The sequence below is a fragment of the Dreissena polymorpha genome, chromosome 4, assembly GCF_020536995.1.
Source record: "Dreissena polymorpha isolate Duluth1 chromosome 4, UMN_Dpol_1.0, whole genome shotgun sequence".
Lineage (NCBI taxonomy): Eukaryota > Metazoa > Mollusca > Bivalvia > Myida > Dreissenidae > Dreissena > Dreissena polymorpha.
Window position 1 is genome coordinate 135,335,073 of NC_068358.1, and position 17,275 is coordinate 135,352,347.

The following is a 17,275-nucleotide window of genomic DNA, read 5'->3' on the forward strand; positions in this document are numbered from 1 at the left end:
ATCTGTTACTTGCTCTACAGCAATGATGTCATGGTAAGCAGCTTAAAATAACTACTTTGTTAACTATATGCTAGTAATTTGTAGAATATAAAATGTATTATCGGATGTCATACAGAAATACTTTTTTTAATTAAACTAAACCTTATGAATATAGAATATAATATAGAAATTCATATATTTATATTCATGATTATTATTTGGTAGGGTGGACAACAATTTGAAAAATGTGTATAGGTCAGTTAATTTGTTGAGTACTTTATAATTTGACATTCAATAAAGAGTAAAATACATCTAATAGTATAAACACTTTATTGTGACCATACATGTAGCTGGTACAAAAATGTCATGAGTAAGGGGTGCACAAACGCACATGCACATAGTAAAATGTATTGGAAAACAAAGATAAGTATTATCATACATAAAGCTCAAAAAGTGGACATAGAAACAGACCTACTAGTTTAAAGGAATCTAATCCATATGTTTAAAAAAGTCGTAGAAATGCATGTGAATGTTTAACGTTGGAAACTTGAGTATGCTTTTCATTTCTTAAAATTATGTTTTTTTATACACTTTATGGAGAAAACAATTTACAAATTTTGATTACATATACTATTTTATTATTTGTTTTTAGTTCACCTGAGTACAATGTTCTCATGGTGAGCTTTTGTGATTGCCTTTTGTCTGTCTTCTGTTGTGCCGCGTGCAGCGTCAACATTTGCCTTGTGAACACTCTAGAGGCCACATTTATTGTCTGATCTTCATGAAATTTGGTCCACAGATTCGTCTCAATGCAATCTTGGACAAGATTGAAAATGGTTACGGTTGCTTTAAAAACATGGCTGCCAGGGGTGGGGCATTTTTCCTAATATTGCCATATATGGCTATAGTAAAACCTTGTTAACAGTCTAGAGGCTACATTTATTGTCCGATCTTCATGACACTTGGTTTGAAGATTTTTCCCAATGATATCTTGAACGAGTTCGAAAATAATTTTGGTTGGTTGACAAACATGGGCCTAACGGGGCTGCGTATTTTTTCTTATATGGCTATAGTAAAATCTTTTTAACACTCTAGAGGCCACATTGATTGTCCGATTATCATGAAACTTGGTCAGAAGATTTGTCCCACTTATACGAACCAGTTCAAAAATGATTCCAGTTGGTTAAAAAATATGGCCACCAAGGGACGGGGCATTTTTCCTTATATGGCTATATATGGCTATATTAGAACGTTGTTAACACTCTAGAGGCCACATGCATTGTCCCATCTTCATGAAACTTGGTAAGAAGATATGTCCCAATGATATCTTGGACGAGTTTGAAAATGGTTTTAGTTGGTTACAAAACATGGCCGCCAGGGGGCGGGGGATTTTACCTTGTATTCCTTTAGAAAAAACTTGTTAACACTCTAAAAGTGTCCAATCACTTGGTCAGAACATTTGTTTTAATGATATTTTGTATCAGTTCGAAAATATTTTCTGTCTGTTGAAAAAAAAATCCGCCAGGGACAAGGAATTTTTCTGCTCCCAGAACATAGGTTCTGGTGGCATATTAAAATCGCACCGTCCGTCAGTCAGTCCGTCCGACGGATTAGTTTCCTCTCAATAAATCAATTAATTGTCATCCGATCTTTAACAAACTTGATCAGAAGTTGTATCTAGACATTATCTAGGTCAATTTCGAATATGGGTCATGCTGGGTCAAAAACTAGGTCACTGGGTCATTTAGTGCATTTCAATAACTTCTATCAAAGCGTTTATAGGGGGCATATGTCATCCTATGGTGACAGCACTTGTTCTTCATATGCCTATAGTAAAACCTTGTTAGCACTCTAAAAGTTACAGTTATAGTTCACTCTTAATAAAACTTGGTCAGAACATTTGTTTCATGATATATTGGGGCTCCACTGAGCAGGTCAGTTCCTTTGTATCTCAGCTTTGGGCCTTTCAGGCCCTCTTTTTTTAGTTTAAACATGTTTATTGTCCCATATCGGTGAAACCAGAGGTGACTTTTGGTTTGCGCTCTGTGTGTCCGTCAGTCAGTCACTCAGTCTGTCACACTTTTTTGGATCCTGCTTTAACTTTAAAAGTTCTTCATATTTTTCATGAAACTTGACACATGGATGGATTGCAATATGGATATTATGCACATCATTTAATTTTGTTTCTACGTCAAAATTTCTGGTTGATATGGCAACAAATATAATAACAAAAATTCTTACAATGTTGGAGTTTCACCGGTAGGAGACCATATTGCTTGACAATAGCCTTGTTTTAGCTTGATTGCTCCTAAAGCCTTAGGCTTATTGAAAGGTTTCCAGTCCTTTTTTTTAAACGCAGAGTTTGTATGTATGCAGATGTATTTAAGTAATGTATTTTTGACATTGAACCTTGTTGAAGTAGCTACTAAATAAGTGATTTGTTTTTTAATGTGTAATTGAGCATATATATTCATGTTACATTTAATAATACAATGTGGTGAATACTATGGGATTAATCGTAACAGCAAACTATAGTCAACAGAACAGAATAGTTTATTCAGAATGAAGCATGTTAAGCTCATCCTCATTAACATACATATACAATATTTTTTTTAACTCAACAAAAGTTTTATTTTAACACCTATTCCATGTACTCAAGACCCATAGTCATTATGGAGTGTTAGCAATAAGGGGCTAATACTGACACAAAATGTCATACTGATCTTAATACAATTATATACAAAATGAACCTTATTAAAAAACAAAAGCGTTAAGGAATAGATATTCAAAAAGCAAGAACAAATTTGAATAATTTTAAGAATCCGATTAATCTAACATTCAAACATTCATTGCCATCCCTATTTTGTATGCCCCCGGACGAATGATCGAGGGTATATTGTTTTTGGCCTGTCTGTCTGTCTGTCTGTCATTCTGTCTGTCTGTCATTCTGTCCCAAAACTTTAATCTTGGTCATAACTTTTGCAATATTGAAGATAGCAACTTGATATTTGGCATGCATGTGTATCTCATGGAGCTGCACATTTTGAATGGTGAAAGGTCATGGTCATCCTTCAAAGTTGAAGGTCAACTATATGGAGTGGGCATTGTGTTTTAACAAACACAGCTCTTGTTGGTCATTATTATCATTTAGAAAATCTTTTTTTTAGGGACCAAGCAGCAGCTTTTCAACAGCCTTGGAATCCAAACAACCTATCACATTAGAAGACATTCCAAAAGTAAGTTTTGTACTGAGTAGGGAGTCCATATTTATAAACATCCTAAAGTCAAAATAATTTTGTTTTGATGAAAAAGTATAAATTAGATTCATTTTCTTAAATTCTATTATTATCGAGTTTGAGAATTGTTGGGGACACATGGAATCCTGCTGATTTTTAAATGTGTAAGACCAATATATTTTTCAGATAAAGGTTAATAAGAGAACATATTTAGGGGACGGGGTTAACTCCAAAGAGGATACCAATTGACAGCCATCATCCATTCAGATTTTTTTAACATTACGATCTGATTTATAGTGAGTATTCTGGTTTGGAGCAAGAGTTTATATCAGCAAGATATAAAGCATGTTTTGTTCCGCGCGTCAAATCTCTAATTCAGGTCTTTTGTTTATTAATCAAATTGATTCAAAATGGTGTATTACTTTAGGTGGATTGGGAAATTTTGCTGAAATCGGATGTGATAAACTTAAAAGCCGCACATAAAGTAAAAGATTGTAATAAATCTTTGAAAAGTTCAAATCTTTGAAAAGTTCAAATTCAGATGGCTTGAAAAAGAAACGCTGTAATTTTTGGCAGAGGCACTTGAAATGTTGCATTAGGTGACAATTTTGTTGAACTGAATTATTCTGAAATTGAGATTGACAAGCTCTGACATAAAAAGATCAATTATTGAAGTTGTGGTAAAAAATTTTGGTCAAAATCTTTCAACAATGCATTCATTTTATTTGAAAAACAAGTTTTTTTCTCTTGTACATGTACTCATTTGATTCTTTAAAAATGCTCACACTTGTAGACTTTTTCATTCATCTTTCAATCAATGACTTTGGATTTGAGCTGATTTTGAAGAAGAAAATTCTTACTTATTTCCTGGTAGTGAATGCTTCCTTTTTCTTGGGCGACAATTCCTGACAGTTTTTTGTAGGTCTTCTCAAGGTCCTTATTTGCAAATGAAAACCATGGTCATAGCAAGGTCACCTTTTCCTCAGGTTTTCAACTGAGTAAGCAAGGGTGCGGCTAAAACAGATGGTTTCTGGTCCATAATAATAATTTGGACTCACAAATACTCTTAAAACTTATATAGTAACCTTGCCTAAAGATGGTTGGATACAGATCTGGATTGTTCGTTAATTAGTTTTTTATGCCCCCGATAGGGTTGCATATAGTAGTCGCATTGAACGTCCATTCGTCTGTCCATTTGTCTGTCTGTCTGTCCGGGATTCCATTTTCCAGAGGTTGTTAATGCAATGCTTTAAGATATTGAGCCAATTTTTGGTATTTGAGTCTACCTACATTACCTACAAATGAAGTTTAAAATTCGTTCCTTTAATTGTTGACAAAGAAGTAGTAAGCCTTAAAGGGAGATAATATGTATTTATCGTTTGCCAGGTACAAGGTCTATTTTTTAGAAGGGAAATTATAATTTTTAAAGGGATTTGTGGCGAAGTTATGGGCCTTAGAAATGTTCACTATGATTACTGTTTTCTGGAGGTTCTTTACGCAACGCTTTCAGATATTGAGCTGATTTTTGTATGTGAGTCTACCAACGTGACTTTCAGATGACGTGGGAGTTCTGTTTTGGTATTTAATTTGCCAAAGTTTTAGGCCTTGTTTTCTCTAAAATAGCTGCTGTGGGGTTTCAAAGCGCAGAAGAGGTCATTGTGTTTCACAAATGCAGCTCTTACTTTTTTATATGTTCTTTCACCATTACCAGTTCAACCTGAAATTATGTGTTTTGATCATCACCAATTCTTGCTACAAATCTTTCTTGCATGGATGGTTTAAATGGACACTTAATAAACACACTCACATCACCTTACTTTATTTTAAATTTGAAAAAGCTCTAGTTTAAACACAAAGACGATCACTTTGAGTCTAGGCAGTTTCCCGTCAATGGCAGAAATGTGACATTGTGAACTCTCTAGAATTCATCTTTTGTTTTCCCAATCTTCATGAAACTTGCTCAGAACATTTGTTTTATGATGTTTTGACAAATTTCTAAAATTGTTACAATAACATCACAAATGCTGCTTATTCAAAACAGTTAAGGTCTCAGGTGAGCTACTTCTCTTGTTTGATGTTTAAATTTGTCCAAAACAAATTGTTTAGATGTAATTAATATGTTGCAAACTTGGGTTATGAAATATTATTTCTTGCAACTTGCCAAACAATTTTAAGACGAGAAAGTTCAAATAAGCTATTTTCTGCATGAAGCCACTTCCATGTATGAAATATTATGAGATTTAATATGAGGTGTAAGATGATCATTAACAAAAAGAAGTAAAACGTAAATTGTAATAATTTGGAAGTAGGAAATCACTTGAACTTTGTTGTAGTAGTGCACCTGGCCGTAAACATGATTATGCTGGTTAATTGGACTTGTTTGATACAATATTCTTGTCATTTTTGCTCAGAATTGGAGATGTTTTATACAATTATGGTCATTTTCTTGTCTATGAACAAGTCTCTGGTCTTAAGATGGCCATGATTTGCGTGGAAGGCTGTCTAATTGGATCAAACAGTTCCAGAAATCAATACACCCTGTCTCTGTTTGTAAATATCCTGTGATGAACTCCTTGATTGAACTGATCATTAAAGACCACGGAGGCTTGTGCACGAAACAGTTGACCGGTGCTCGGGGAAAATGGGGCTTAATGCATTTGTGTAGAGTATCATCTCAAATTATCATGAACAGTCCTTGATCTGGGTCAACACTTTCTACTGTTATGGAATTTTTCATTTAAACGAAGTCTTTTCTAAATAAAAATCCAGTTTAGAAGGAATGTGTAATCCTTGGGATGGTATTCCAGAAACAACTTAAGTCATTTCAAGTTCAAAATTGCAAAGTTTTGTATTTCTTTACTAAATAAGGAAACACATGTTTTTTGTATTCCTCAAATAATATTGGCATTATAAATGATGTTATTTAAATGTATATCTTGATGCCAATCTATTTCAATATGAAATGAAACACTTAAGAAAATTTTCCCAATTTAAGGATAAGAATTTTTTTAACTTAAGATGCTTCTGGAATAAGACCCCAGATTCAAGCGTGCCATGACTGCACAGACTTATGTAGTCTGTGTGGACTGCAAATGGCTAATCTGGGGTGACCAGCACAATTATTCTTGTTTAGCAAGTTTTCAGCTCATTGACTCATTTGTATCTGCTTTATATAAAAATGTGTAATATATAATAGTTTCAAAGGTTATTGTCATATTGTGTGTTCTTTTAATTGCCTCCGTTTTCCAAAGATACTTTGGTGCAAAGTTTCTTTAAATATCCTTTCCATGTTTTCTTGGACAAATAGCATATAATTAATAATGAATAAATATTCTTGTAAAATGAAGACACTTTCTTATTTCTGGCCCTTATAGATTAGTTTGTAGGTCTTCTTGTGGTCTTGCATAAATGCATAACTAGCTATACTACCATCACTCATTTATAACCATTTTAGTCACAACACTGTCATGCAGATATTGACTGTCATGATGAGTATAGATATTAAAAGAAGGATAGTGTTGCACACACAAAAAATAATTTATTCATTGAAATATGAAATTTTTTATGCACAATTGTATTTGCATTGAACAAAAATGACCAAAGTAATGCTGTTTTGTGAATTAATATTGTAGCAATGAATTGCACTACTGCTCAAACTATATTAAGACATGTAATTATATTTGTATTATGATCTCTTTATAAGCACAATGCGAGTGTCAGACATCGATTCTCAAAAGACAATGCATATTGATATTCTGGTAAGTCTTTTTAGTCAGTATTTGTATAATATTAAGAATAAAAAACAGTGTACAACCATAGAATCTTTCTATGTGGAAATATTGGGAAATAACAACACTTTTTTGCTTGACCCACCTACATTAAAAATTTGGTTTGTAACTATATTTTGGGCAATTTTCGATTATTTTGAGAGAACATATTAATCTTGTCAGAGCCACTAGTTACATATCAAATGTAATATTAATTTCCATAAAAAGTTGGAGATTGGCGAAGACGCTGCAATCCGACAATAACTCTGTCTACAGCCAAGAAATACCCCATATATGGTTTCCTTCGTTTGTCTTATGTTATTCATTTTATTGGCTGCTGTATTACATGATGTTTATTACTTCTGTATTTGGAAACATATTGCAGTCCTTGCGAGTCCTGTTTCAATCAATAAATCTTGCTGTTGTAATGAGTGTAATCTTGTGTAGACATTTACAAATACATCTACAGCAATGGAGCACTTATCTGTCAATAAAATATTTTCAGCCAATCTGAAATTGGCTTTTCGATCGTTAATAGATTACAATTACAAGTATTTTGCGTACAAAATAGGTCTCATTGACATTTTTTTCATTCACTTATTTATTTTATGATTATTAAAAAGTGGTAACCAATTTATGAGGATGTGGGGAAATTATTAAGAGTTGTTAAGTAATAGGAAATCATTTAAGAGTGAGATTTTGTGGACTTAAGTTAGATTTGTTGAGGAACTGTGTATACAAACAAGTTTTGAATTGCATATATTATGCCCTTTGCATCTTGATGCAGGAGGCAAAATTATCCCCCGCCAGAGGCGGAGGGATATTGTTTTGGCGTTGTCCGTCCGTCCGGCCTTCCGTCCGTCCGTCCATCCGGCACTTTTGTGTCCGGAGCCATATCTTGGAAGTGCTTTGGCTGATTTCATTGAAACTTGGTATGAGTATATATATGCATAAGAGGATGATGCACGCCAAATGGCATTGTACACCATCTGTTAAAAACAGAGTTATGGCCCTTTGTATCTTGAAAAAATGCTTTTTACTATAGGCACTTTTGTGTCCGGAGCCATATCTTGGAAGTGCTTTGGCGGATTTCATTGAAACTTGGTATGAGTATATATATGCATAAGAGGATGATGCACGCCAAATGGCATTGTATACAATCTGTTAAAAACAGAGTTATGGCCCTTTATATCTTGAAAAAATGCTTTTACTATAGGCACTTTTGTGTCCGGAGCCATATCTTGGAAGTGCTTTGGCGGATTTCATTGAAACTTCGTATGAGTATATATATGCATAAGAGGATGATGCACGCCAAATGGCATTGTACACCATCTGTTAAAAACAGAGTTATGGCCCTTTGTATCTTGAAAAAATGCTTTTTACTATCGGCACTTTTGTGTCCGGAGCCATATCTTGGAAGTGCTTTGGCGGATTTCATTGAAACTTGGTATGAGTATATATGCATAAGAGGATGATGCACGCCAAATGGCATTGTATACAATCTGTTAAAAACAGACTTACGGCCCTTTGTTTCTTGAAAAAATGCTTTTTACTATAGGCACTTTTGTGTCCGGAGCCCTTATTTCCTGGTAGTGAATGCTTCCTTTTTCTTGGGCGACAATTCCTGACAGTTTTTTGTAGGTCTTCTCAAGGTCCTTATTTGCAAATGAAAACCATGGTCATAGCAAGGTCACCTTTTCCTCAGGTTTTCAACTGAGTAAGCAAGGGTGCGGCTAAAACAGATGGTTTCTGGTCCATAATAATAATTTGGACTCACAAATACTCTTAAAACTTATATAGTAACCTTGCCTAAAGATGGTTGGATACAGATCTGGATTGTTCGTTAATTAGTTTTTTATGCCCCCGATAGGGTTGCATATAGTAGTCGCATTGAACGTCCATTCGTCTGTCCATTTGTCTGTCTGTCTGTCCGGGATTCCATTTTCCAGAGGTTGTTAATGCAATGCTTTAAGATATTGAGCCAATTTTTGGTATTTGAGTCTACCTACATTACCTACAAATGAAGTTTAAAATTCGTTCCTTTAATTGTTGACAAAGAAGTAGTAAGCCTTAAAGGGAGATAATATGTATTTATCGTTTGCCAGGTACAAGGTCTATTTTTTAGAAGGGAAATTATAATTTTTAAAGGGATTTGTGGCGAAGTTATGGGCCTTAGAAATGTTCACTATGATTACTGTTTTCTGGAGGTTCTTTACGCAACGCTTTCAGATATTGAGCTGATTTTTGTATGTGAGTCTACCAACGTGACTTTCAGATGACGTGGGAGTTCTGTTTTGGTATTTAATTTGCCAAAGTTTTAGGCCTTGTTTTCTCTAAAATAGCTGCTGTGGGGTTTCAAAGCGCAGAAGAGGTCATTGTGTTTCACAAATGCAGCTCTTACTTTTTTATATGTTCTTTCACCATTACCAGTTCAACCTGAAATTATGTGTTTTGATCATCACCAATTCTTGCTACAAATCTTTCTTGCATGGATGGTTTAAATGGACACTTAATAAACACACTCACATCACCTTACTTTATTTTAAATTTGAAAAAGCTCTAGTTTAAACACAAAGACGATCACTTTGAGTCTAGGCAGTTTCCCGTCAATGGCAGAAATGTGACATTGTGAACTCTCTAGAATTCATCTTTTGTTTTCCCAATCTTCATGAAACTTGCTCAGAACATTTGTTTTATGATGTTTTGACAAATTTCTAAAATTGTTACAATAACATCACAAATGCTGCTTATTCAAAACAGTTAAGGTCTCAGGTGAGCTACTTCTCTTGTTTGATGTTTAAATTTGTCCAAAACAAATTGTTTAGATGTAATTAATATGTTGCAAACTTGGGTTATGAAATATTATTTCTTGCAACTTGCCAAACAATTTTAAGACGAGAAAGTTCAAATAAGCTATTTTCTGCATGAAGCCACTTCCATGTATGAAATATTATGAGATTTAATATGAGGTGTAAGATGATCATTAACAAAAAGAAGTAAAACGTAAATTGTAATAATTTGGAAGTAGGAAATCACTTGAACTTTGTTGTAGTAGTGCACCTGGCCGTAAACATGATTATGCTGGTTAATTGGACTTGTTTGATACAATATTCTTGTCATTTTTGCTCAGAATTGGAGATGTTTTATACAATTATGGTCATTTTCTTGTCTATGAACAAGTCTCTGGTCTTAAGATGGCCATGATTTGCGTGGAAGGCTGTCTAATTGGATCAAACAGTTCCAGAAATCAATACACCCTGTCTCTGTTTGTAAATATCCTGTGATGAACTCCTTGATTGAACTGATCATTAAAGACCACGGAGGCTTGTGCACGAAACAGTTGACCGGTGCTCGGGGAAAATGGGGCTTAATGCATTTGTGTAGAGTATCATCTCAAATTATCATGAACAGTCCTTGATCTGGGTCAACACTTTCTACTGTTATGGAATTTTTCATTTAAACGAAGTCTTTTCTAAATAAAAATCCAGTTTAGAAGGAATGTGTAATCCTTGGGATGGTATTCCAGAAACAACTTAAGTCATTTCAAGTTCAAAATTGCAAAGTTTTGTATTTCTTTACTAAATAAGGAAACACATGTTTTTTGTATTCCTCAAATAATATTGGCATTATAAATGATGTTATTTAAATGTATATCTTGATGCCAATCTATTTCAATATGAAATGAAACACTTAAGAAAATTTTCCCAATTTAAGGATAAGAATTTTTTTAACTTAAGATGCTTCTGGAATAAGACCCCAGATTCAAGCGTGCCATGACTGCACAGACTTATGTAGTCTGTGTGGACTGCAAATGGCTAATCTGGGGTGACCAGCACAATTATTCTTGTTTAGCAAGTTTTCAGCTCATTGACTCATTTGTATCTGCTTTATATAAAAATGTGTAATATATAATAGTTTCAAAGGTTATTGTCATATTGTGTGTTCTTTTAATTGCCTCCGTTTTCCAAAGATACTTTGGTGCAAAGTTTCTTTAAATATCCTTTCCATGTTTTCTTGGACAAATAGCATATAATTAATAATGAATAAATATTCTTGTAAAATGAAGACACTTTCTTATTTCTGGCCCTTATAGATTAGTTTGTAGGTCTTCTTGTGGTCTTGCATAAATGCATAACTAGCTATACTACCATCACTCATTTATAACCATTTTAGTCACAACACTGTCATGCAGATATTGACTGTCATGATGAGTATAGATATTAAAAGAAGGATAGTGTTGCACACACAAAAAATAATTTATTCATTGAAATATGAAATTTTTTATGCACAATTGTATTTGCATTGAACAAAAATGACCAAAGTAATGCTGTTTTGTGAATTAATATTGTAGCAATGAATTGCACTACTGCTCAAACTATATTAAGACATGTAATTATATTTGTATTATGATCTCTTTATAAGCACAATGCGAGTGTCAGACATCGATTCTCAAAAGACAATGCATATTGATATTCTGGTAAGTCTTTTTAGTCAGTATTTGTATAATATTAAGAATAAAAAACAGTGTACAACCATAGAATCTTTCTATGTGGAAATATTGGGAAATAACAACACTTTTTTGCTTGACCCACCTACATTAAAAATTTGGTTTGTAACTATATTTTGGGCAATTTTCGATTATTTTGAGAGAACATATTAATCTTGTCAGAGCCACTAGTTACATATCAAATGTAATATTAATTTCCATAAAAAGTTGGAGATTGGCGAAGACGCTGCAATCCGACAATAACTCTGTCTACAGCCAAGAAATACCCCATATATGGTTTCCTTCGTTTGTCTTATGTTATTCATTTTATTGGCTGCTGTATTACATGATGTTTATTACTTCTGTATTTGGAAACATATTGCAGTCCTTGCGAGTCCTGTTTCAATCAATAAATCTTGCTGTTGTAATGAGTGTAATCTTGTGTAGACATTTCCAAATACATCTACAGCAATGGAGCACTTATCTGTCAATAAAATATTTTCAGCCAATCTGAAATTGGCTTTTCGATCGTTAATAGATTACAATTACAAGTATTTTGCGTACAAAATAGGTCTCATTGACATTTTTTTCATTCACTTATTTATTTTATGATTATTAAAAAGTGGTAACCAATTTATGAGGATGTGGGGAAATTATTAAGAGTTGTTAAGTAATAGGAAATCATTTAAGAGTGAGATTTTGTGGACTTAAGTTAGATTTGTTGAGGAACTGTGTATACAAACAAGTTTTGAATTGCATATATTATGCCCTTTGCATCTTGATGCAGGAGGCAAAATTATCCCCCGCCAGAGGCGGAGGGATATTGTTTTGGCGTCCGTCCGTCCGGCCTTCCGTCCGTCCGTCCATCCGGCACTTTTGTGTCCGGAGCCATATCTTGGAAGTGCTTTGGCTGATTTCATTGAAACTTGGTATGAGTATATATATGCATAAGAGGATGATGCACGCCAAATGGCATTGTAAACCATCTGTTAAAAACAGAGTTATGGCCCTTTGTATCTTGAAAAAATGCTTTTTACTATAGGCACTTTTGTGTCCGGAGCCATATCTTGGAAGTGCTTTGGCGGATTTCATTGAAACTTGGTATGAGTATATATATGCATAAGAGGATGATGCACGCCAAATGGCATTGTATACAATCTGTTAAAAACAGAGTTATGGCCCTTTATATCTTGAAAAAATGCTTTTACTATAGGCACTTTTGTGTCCGGAGCCATATCTTGGAAGTGCTTTGGCGGATTTCATTGAAACTTCGTATGAGTATATATATGCATAAGAGGATGATGCACGCCAAATGGCATTGTACACCATCTGTTAAAAACAGAGTTATGGCCCTTTGTATCTTGAAAAAATGCTTTTTACTATCGGCACTTTTGTGTCCGGAGCCATATCTTGGAAGTGCTTTGGCGGATTTCATTGAAACTTGGTATGAGTATATATGCATAAGAGGATGATGCACGCCAAATGGCATTGTATACAATCTGTTAAAAACAGACTTACGGCCCTTTGTTTCTTGAAAAAATGCTTTTTACTATAGGCACTTTTGTGTCCGGAGCCATATCTTGGAAGTGCTTTGGCGGATTTCATTGAAACTTGGTATGAGTATATATCCCGCCCCAGAGGCGGAGGGATATTGTTTTGGCGTTGTCCGGCTGTTGGTCCGGCTTTCCGTCCGTTTGTCACTTTTGTGTCCGGAGCCATATCTTGGAAGTGCTTTGGCGTATTTCATTGAAACTTCGTGTGAGTATATATATGGATAAGAGGATAATTCACGCCAAATGGAATTGTACACCATCTGTTAATAACGGAGTTATGGCCCTTTGTATCTTAAAAAAATGCTTGTTTAAGTGTCAAATATAATACTCCTGTGTCCAGAAGCATATTGGCGGGGGATATCAATTCAACGAATTTGCTTGTTATTATAGTAATTGTCCTGTCTGTCCATACTCTTGTCTCTCTGACAATAACAGGTTAAGTAGATTTTACTGTTTCTCGTACCACCAAATCACCGTAAAAACCCAGTCATAAGTCTGCCCGCTCATAAGTCGGGGGGTAAAAAATGATACGAAAATCAGAGATTTTGAAAATGTCCAAGTCATAAGTGGAGTCAGAAGTTGTCCTTCCACGAATTTCATAAACAGATGCCATTTTAAATGTACGGGAAGTTTTTATTCTATACATAGACCATGACGTTATTATAGCCCTGTGCGACGTAGACAGAGGGGACACATGTACTATTATGTGCTTAGTGTAATATAATCAATACGATATATATTAAGGAAATCGAAAATAATAGATAAGAATATAGACAAGCAAATCATTATGAATCACATAAAAACAAAATCAAAAACATAGGAAACCAAGACGTATATACATGTACATCATAACTTACACAACAACTACACACCAAACACCAAACTCGCGTTCAGCAGCACTATTATTATTTCATTGCTCTGCAAATTCTATCACGCGTATTTTAAACGCATTGTCATACGCATGGCGTTTGCGTTTTCCAGGCATTTTCACAAATCAAATGTGTTAGTCAAGGTAATAAATTATTATTATAAAGTTTGCCCTTATATAAATTGTCCACACTAGTAATAATCTACAAACTTATAATCCGATGACACACTGTGATCACTGTAATCAAATCTTTGCACTTTTAATCTGATTATCAAAACAATTGATTACTTCCTCGGTAAAACACGTTTTTATTACAATGATTGACATAACCAATAGACTGCTAACTCCACCTTTGTTCAACATAACAGTTTAAAAGGCGGAGCTTAGATATAATGCACGTGCTCAAACATAATTGGACGATTACCAGTGAATAACAACTCGCGATTGGTTAAACATGTTGCTTCACAAATTAACAAATCTTATTTTATTGGCGAGAAGGGTGATGCTTTTTGGCTTCTTGACAGGAAGCGGCTTTCCTTTGATGACATCAAACTGTTAATTTACACAGGTTGACAATATCGCTCGATTTTAAAAATGACCTGATCTTTTGTTTACGCGTTCAGTTATAAAAAACACCTGCTTACATGAAAACTTTGGCTTAAATTATGAAAATAAAAACAATGGAAATGTTGCAATTTGTGGTTATATTAATTGGTAAGTATCAGTTAAAAGACGACATTTCATGTGTCGTAAATCAACAGGGCTATAAATAACAAGCGTATATGCGTTATTACGCAATTAAAATAACCAAAAACGTAATTAAATTCAAAATCAAGCGTTCAAAAACGCAAATAAAAATGTAATAACGTAATTCCTGTAAAAAACCATGCGTCATGAAACGCAATTCTTACGAGCACCGGGCGTATTTTTTAGACTGGTTATTTTCCGTAAAAAAATGTACTGGATAGTTTATACATGTATACATATACATGTCGTCCTATGAAGAAAAGAAGGCAGTCTTTCCAGCTGTTATCAATCTTTGGGGTATTATTGTAATTATTTGTAGACCCGTCTGATTTCTACTTTCATTTTCAAGGTATTCAACTCAAAATGACCCAAAAACGGGGTGCATGGCTTTGAACAACCATAACTTCATCAATTGTGCAGCGATTTTCACGAACTTGGTCTTATTCAGCGCAAAAATCAATGAACTTTGATCAGGAATTCAGTAATTGTTTGTTGTTATGTACAGGTACCTTTTTCAATTCCATTTGTATTAATAATATTGTAACATTCGTAGATTTTTATTATATTATATATGTCATTCCCTAAATTACCCAATTGAGTTAAAAAACCGGGGATGAAAAACCCAATTAAGCTCAAAAGTCGGGGGTGAACATTTTTGCTAAAACTATTGAATTTACAAAAACCCTATTGTTGTCAAAAACAGGGGGTGAATTATGAATTACCCAATATACCCAAAAGTTATCTATAGCCCTGCAACAACAACAATTGCCCCGGGGATCAATCTTCGTCGAATTTCATTAATTTTTGTCATGGTCAACCTCATAAGTCGATACTGTAATTTTAATCACATTTTGGAGGTAAAAAATCTCGCCTTATGACTGCGTTTTCATGGTACATCACATGGATATTAACCCTTTTTCCCATAAGAAGCAAAGTGAAAATGGGTTTTGCAACCAGCATAAAACCAGAAGAGCCTGTGAGTATAAACTTGCAGTCTGTTCAGGTGTTATGCTGTTTGCTGCTCATCAGTATCTAAATTGGAAATGAACCCTTTAAAACTTGAATTTAGTAATAAAGTTATTTAATTAAATTAAATTTTCTATGTGTCTACAAATGCGTCAAAATAGGTATCAAAGTCTTAAAGGATTAACCAATTTTCAACAATTGCCTATCCCACCTTCATTACCTAATCTCAGTTTGACCTTTGCCTTGCCGTTTTAGTCAAATTCAAATTAGCTATTTCATGGTAAACAGGACTTTCCATTTTGTCATGAATAATGGTGACTACATTACACAACATTTATTACAATCCCTATCCACGCATATCATTCAACCTACTTTTACTTTTATTGAATTTTGATAAAGTAATTATGCCATCGACAAAAGAGTTTGTGGGGTTACACTGGAAACAGCCTTACTGTCTGGTAGGTCTGTTGGTCTGTCAAGCTGCACATACTTTAGTGTAAGATGTAATTTTGGTGTACGATGCAATATTCTTTGCAGAGTTATGCGCCGTTGCAGTTACATCATTTTTATACGGGACGTATTATAGTTTAAAGAAAAACGGACGTATTATAGTTTCACCTTGGCAGAGGGCGAGCGGGCGGCTTCCACAGCAGTTTCCGCTCTCTTATTCAAATAGTTTTCATCCGATCTTCACCAAACTGGGTCAGAAGTTTTATCTAGGTCACAGGGTCACTTAGTGCATTTCAAGCATTTAGCATGGTTTCCGCTCTCTAATTGAAGTAGTTTTTATCCAATCTTCACCAAACTTGGTCAGAAGTTGTATCTAGACAATATCTAGTCAAGTTTGAATATGGGTCATGCATGCCGGGTCAAAAACTAGGTCACTGGGTCACTTAGTGCATTTCAAGCATTTAGCATGGTGTCCACTCTGTAATAGAAGAAGTTTTCATCTGATAATCACCATACGTGGTCAGAAGATTTATCTAGACAATATCTAGGTCAAGTTCGAATATGGGTCATGCAGGGTCAAAACTAGGTCACAGGGTCACTTAGTGCATTTCAAGCATTTAGCATGGTGTCCGCTCTCTATTTGAAGTAGTTTTCATTTGATCTTTACCAAATTTGGTCAGAAGTTGTGTCTAGATGATATGTAGGTCAAGTTCAAATATGGGTCATGGTAAAGTTATCAAGTTGTCCAAAACCTTCAAACGGGCGTATCTTGTGACAGTTTGGCACTCTTGTTCATGTGTACTTTGTGTTGTGAACTATTTTTTCAGTTTTCTACTTATTAACATTAAAATCTATAGATCCATTTTTATACTATGCAGAAGTGCACAACTTAATTTAGTGTTCCACACTTAATCATGTATGAGATGCAACCATGTTTGACACTCACCCAATTTTGTAATTCCAAAATTAAGGGAAAAAAATTTCTAATCAATTACACCAGCAAATGCAACTACAAATGGGTTATTTTAATATTTTGCAGCTTAATATCAGCTTATCTGGTTACAGTCACATTGATCAGTGTCACTAAATCAGGACAATTGTTAATTTGTATTAAAATATTAAGTATTGTAATGATCATGAGCATAGGTTATTTGGCTCTGTAATTTGACAATTTTGATTGGACAAATTCTTCGGAAATACCAGGCTTTCTTTGTAATTTGTGT

The 17,275-nt window shown here is 34.3% G+C and overlaps 1 protein-coding gene across 8 annotated transcripts in view; it reads left to right on the top strand.

Moving 5' to 3' along the window:
- Positions 1-17,275, top strand: part of LOC127876683 (cGMP-dependent 3',5'-cyclic phosphodiesterase-like) — a 245,295-nt gene that overhangs the window by 171,768 nt on the left and 56,252 nt on the right. For all 8 annotated transcript variants that reach the window (XM_052422071.1, XM_052422073.1, XM_052422072.1 and 5 more), the window contains exon 11: positions 3,147-3,215. In XM_052422071.1, the coding sequence (XP_052278031.1) occupies positions 3,147-3,215 (69 nt within the window). The remainder of the gene's footprint in view (positions 1-3,146; positions 3,216-17,275) is intronic.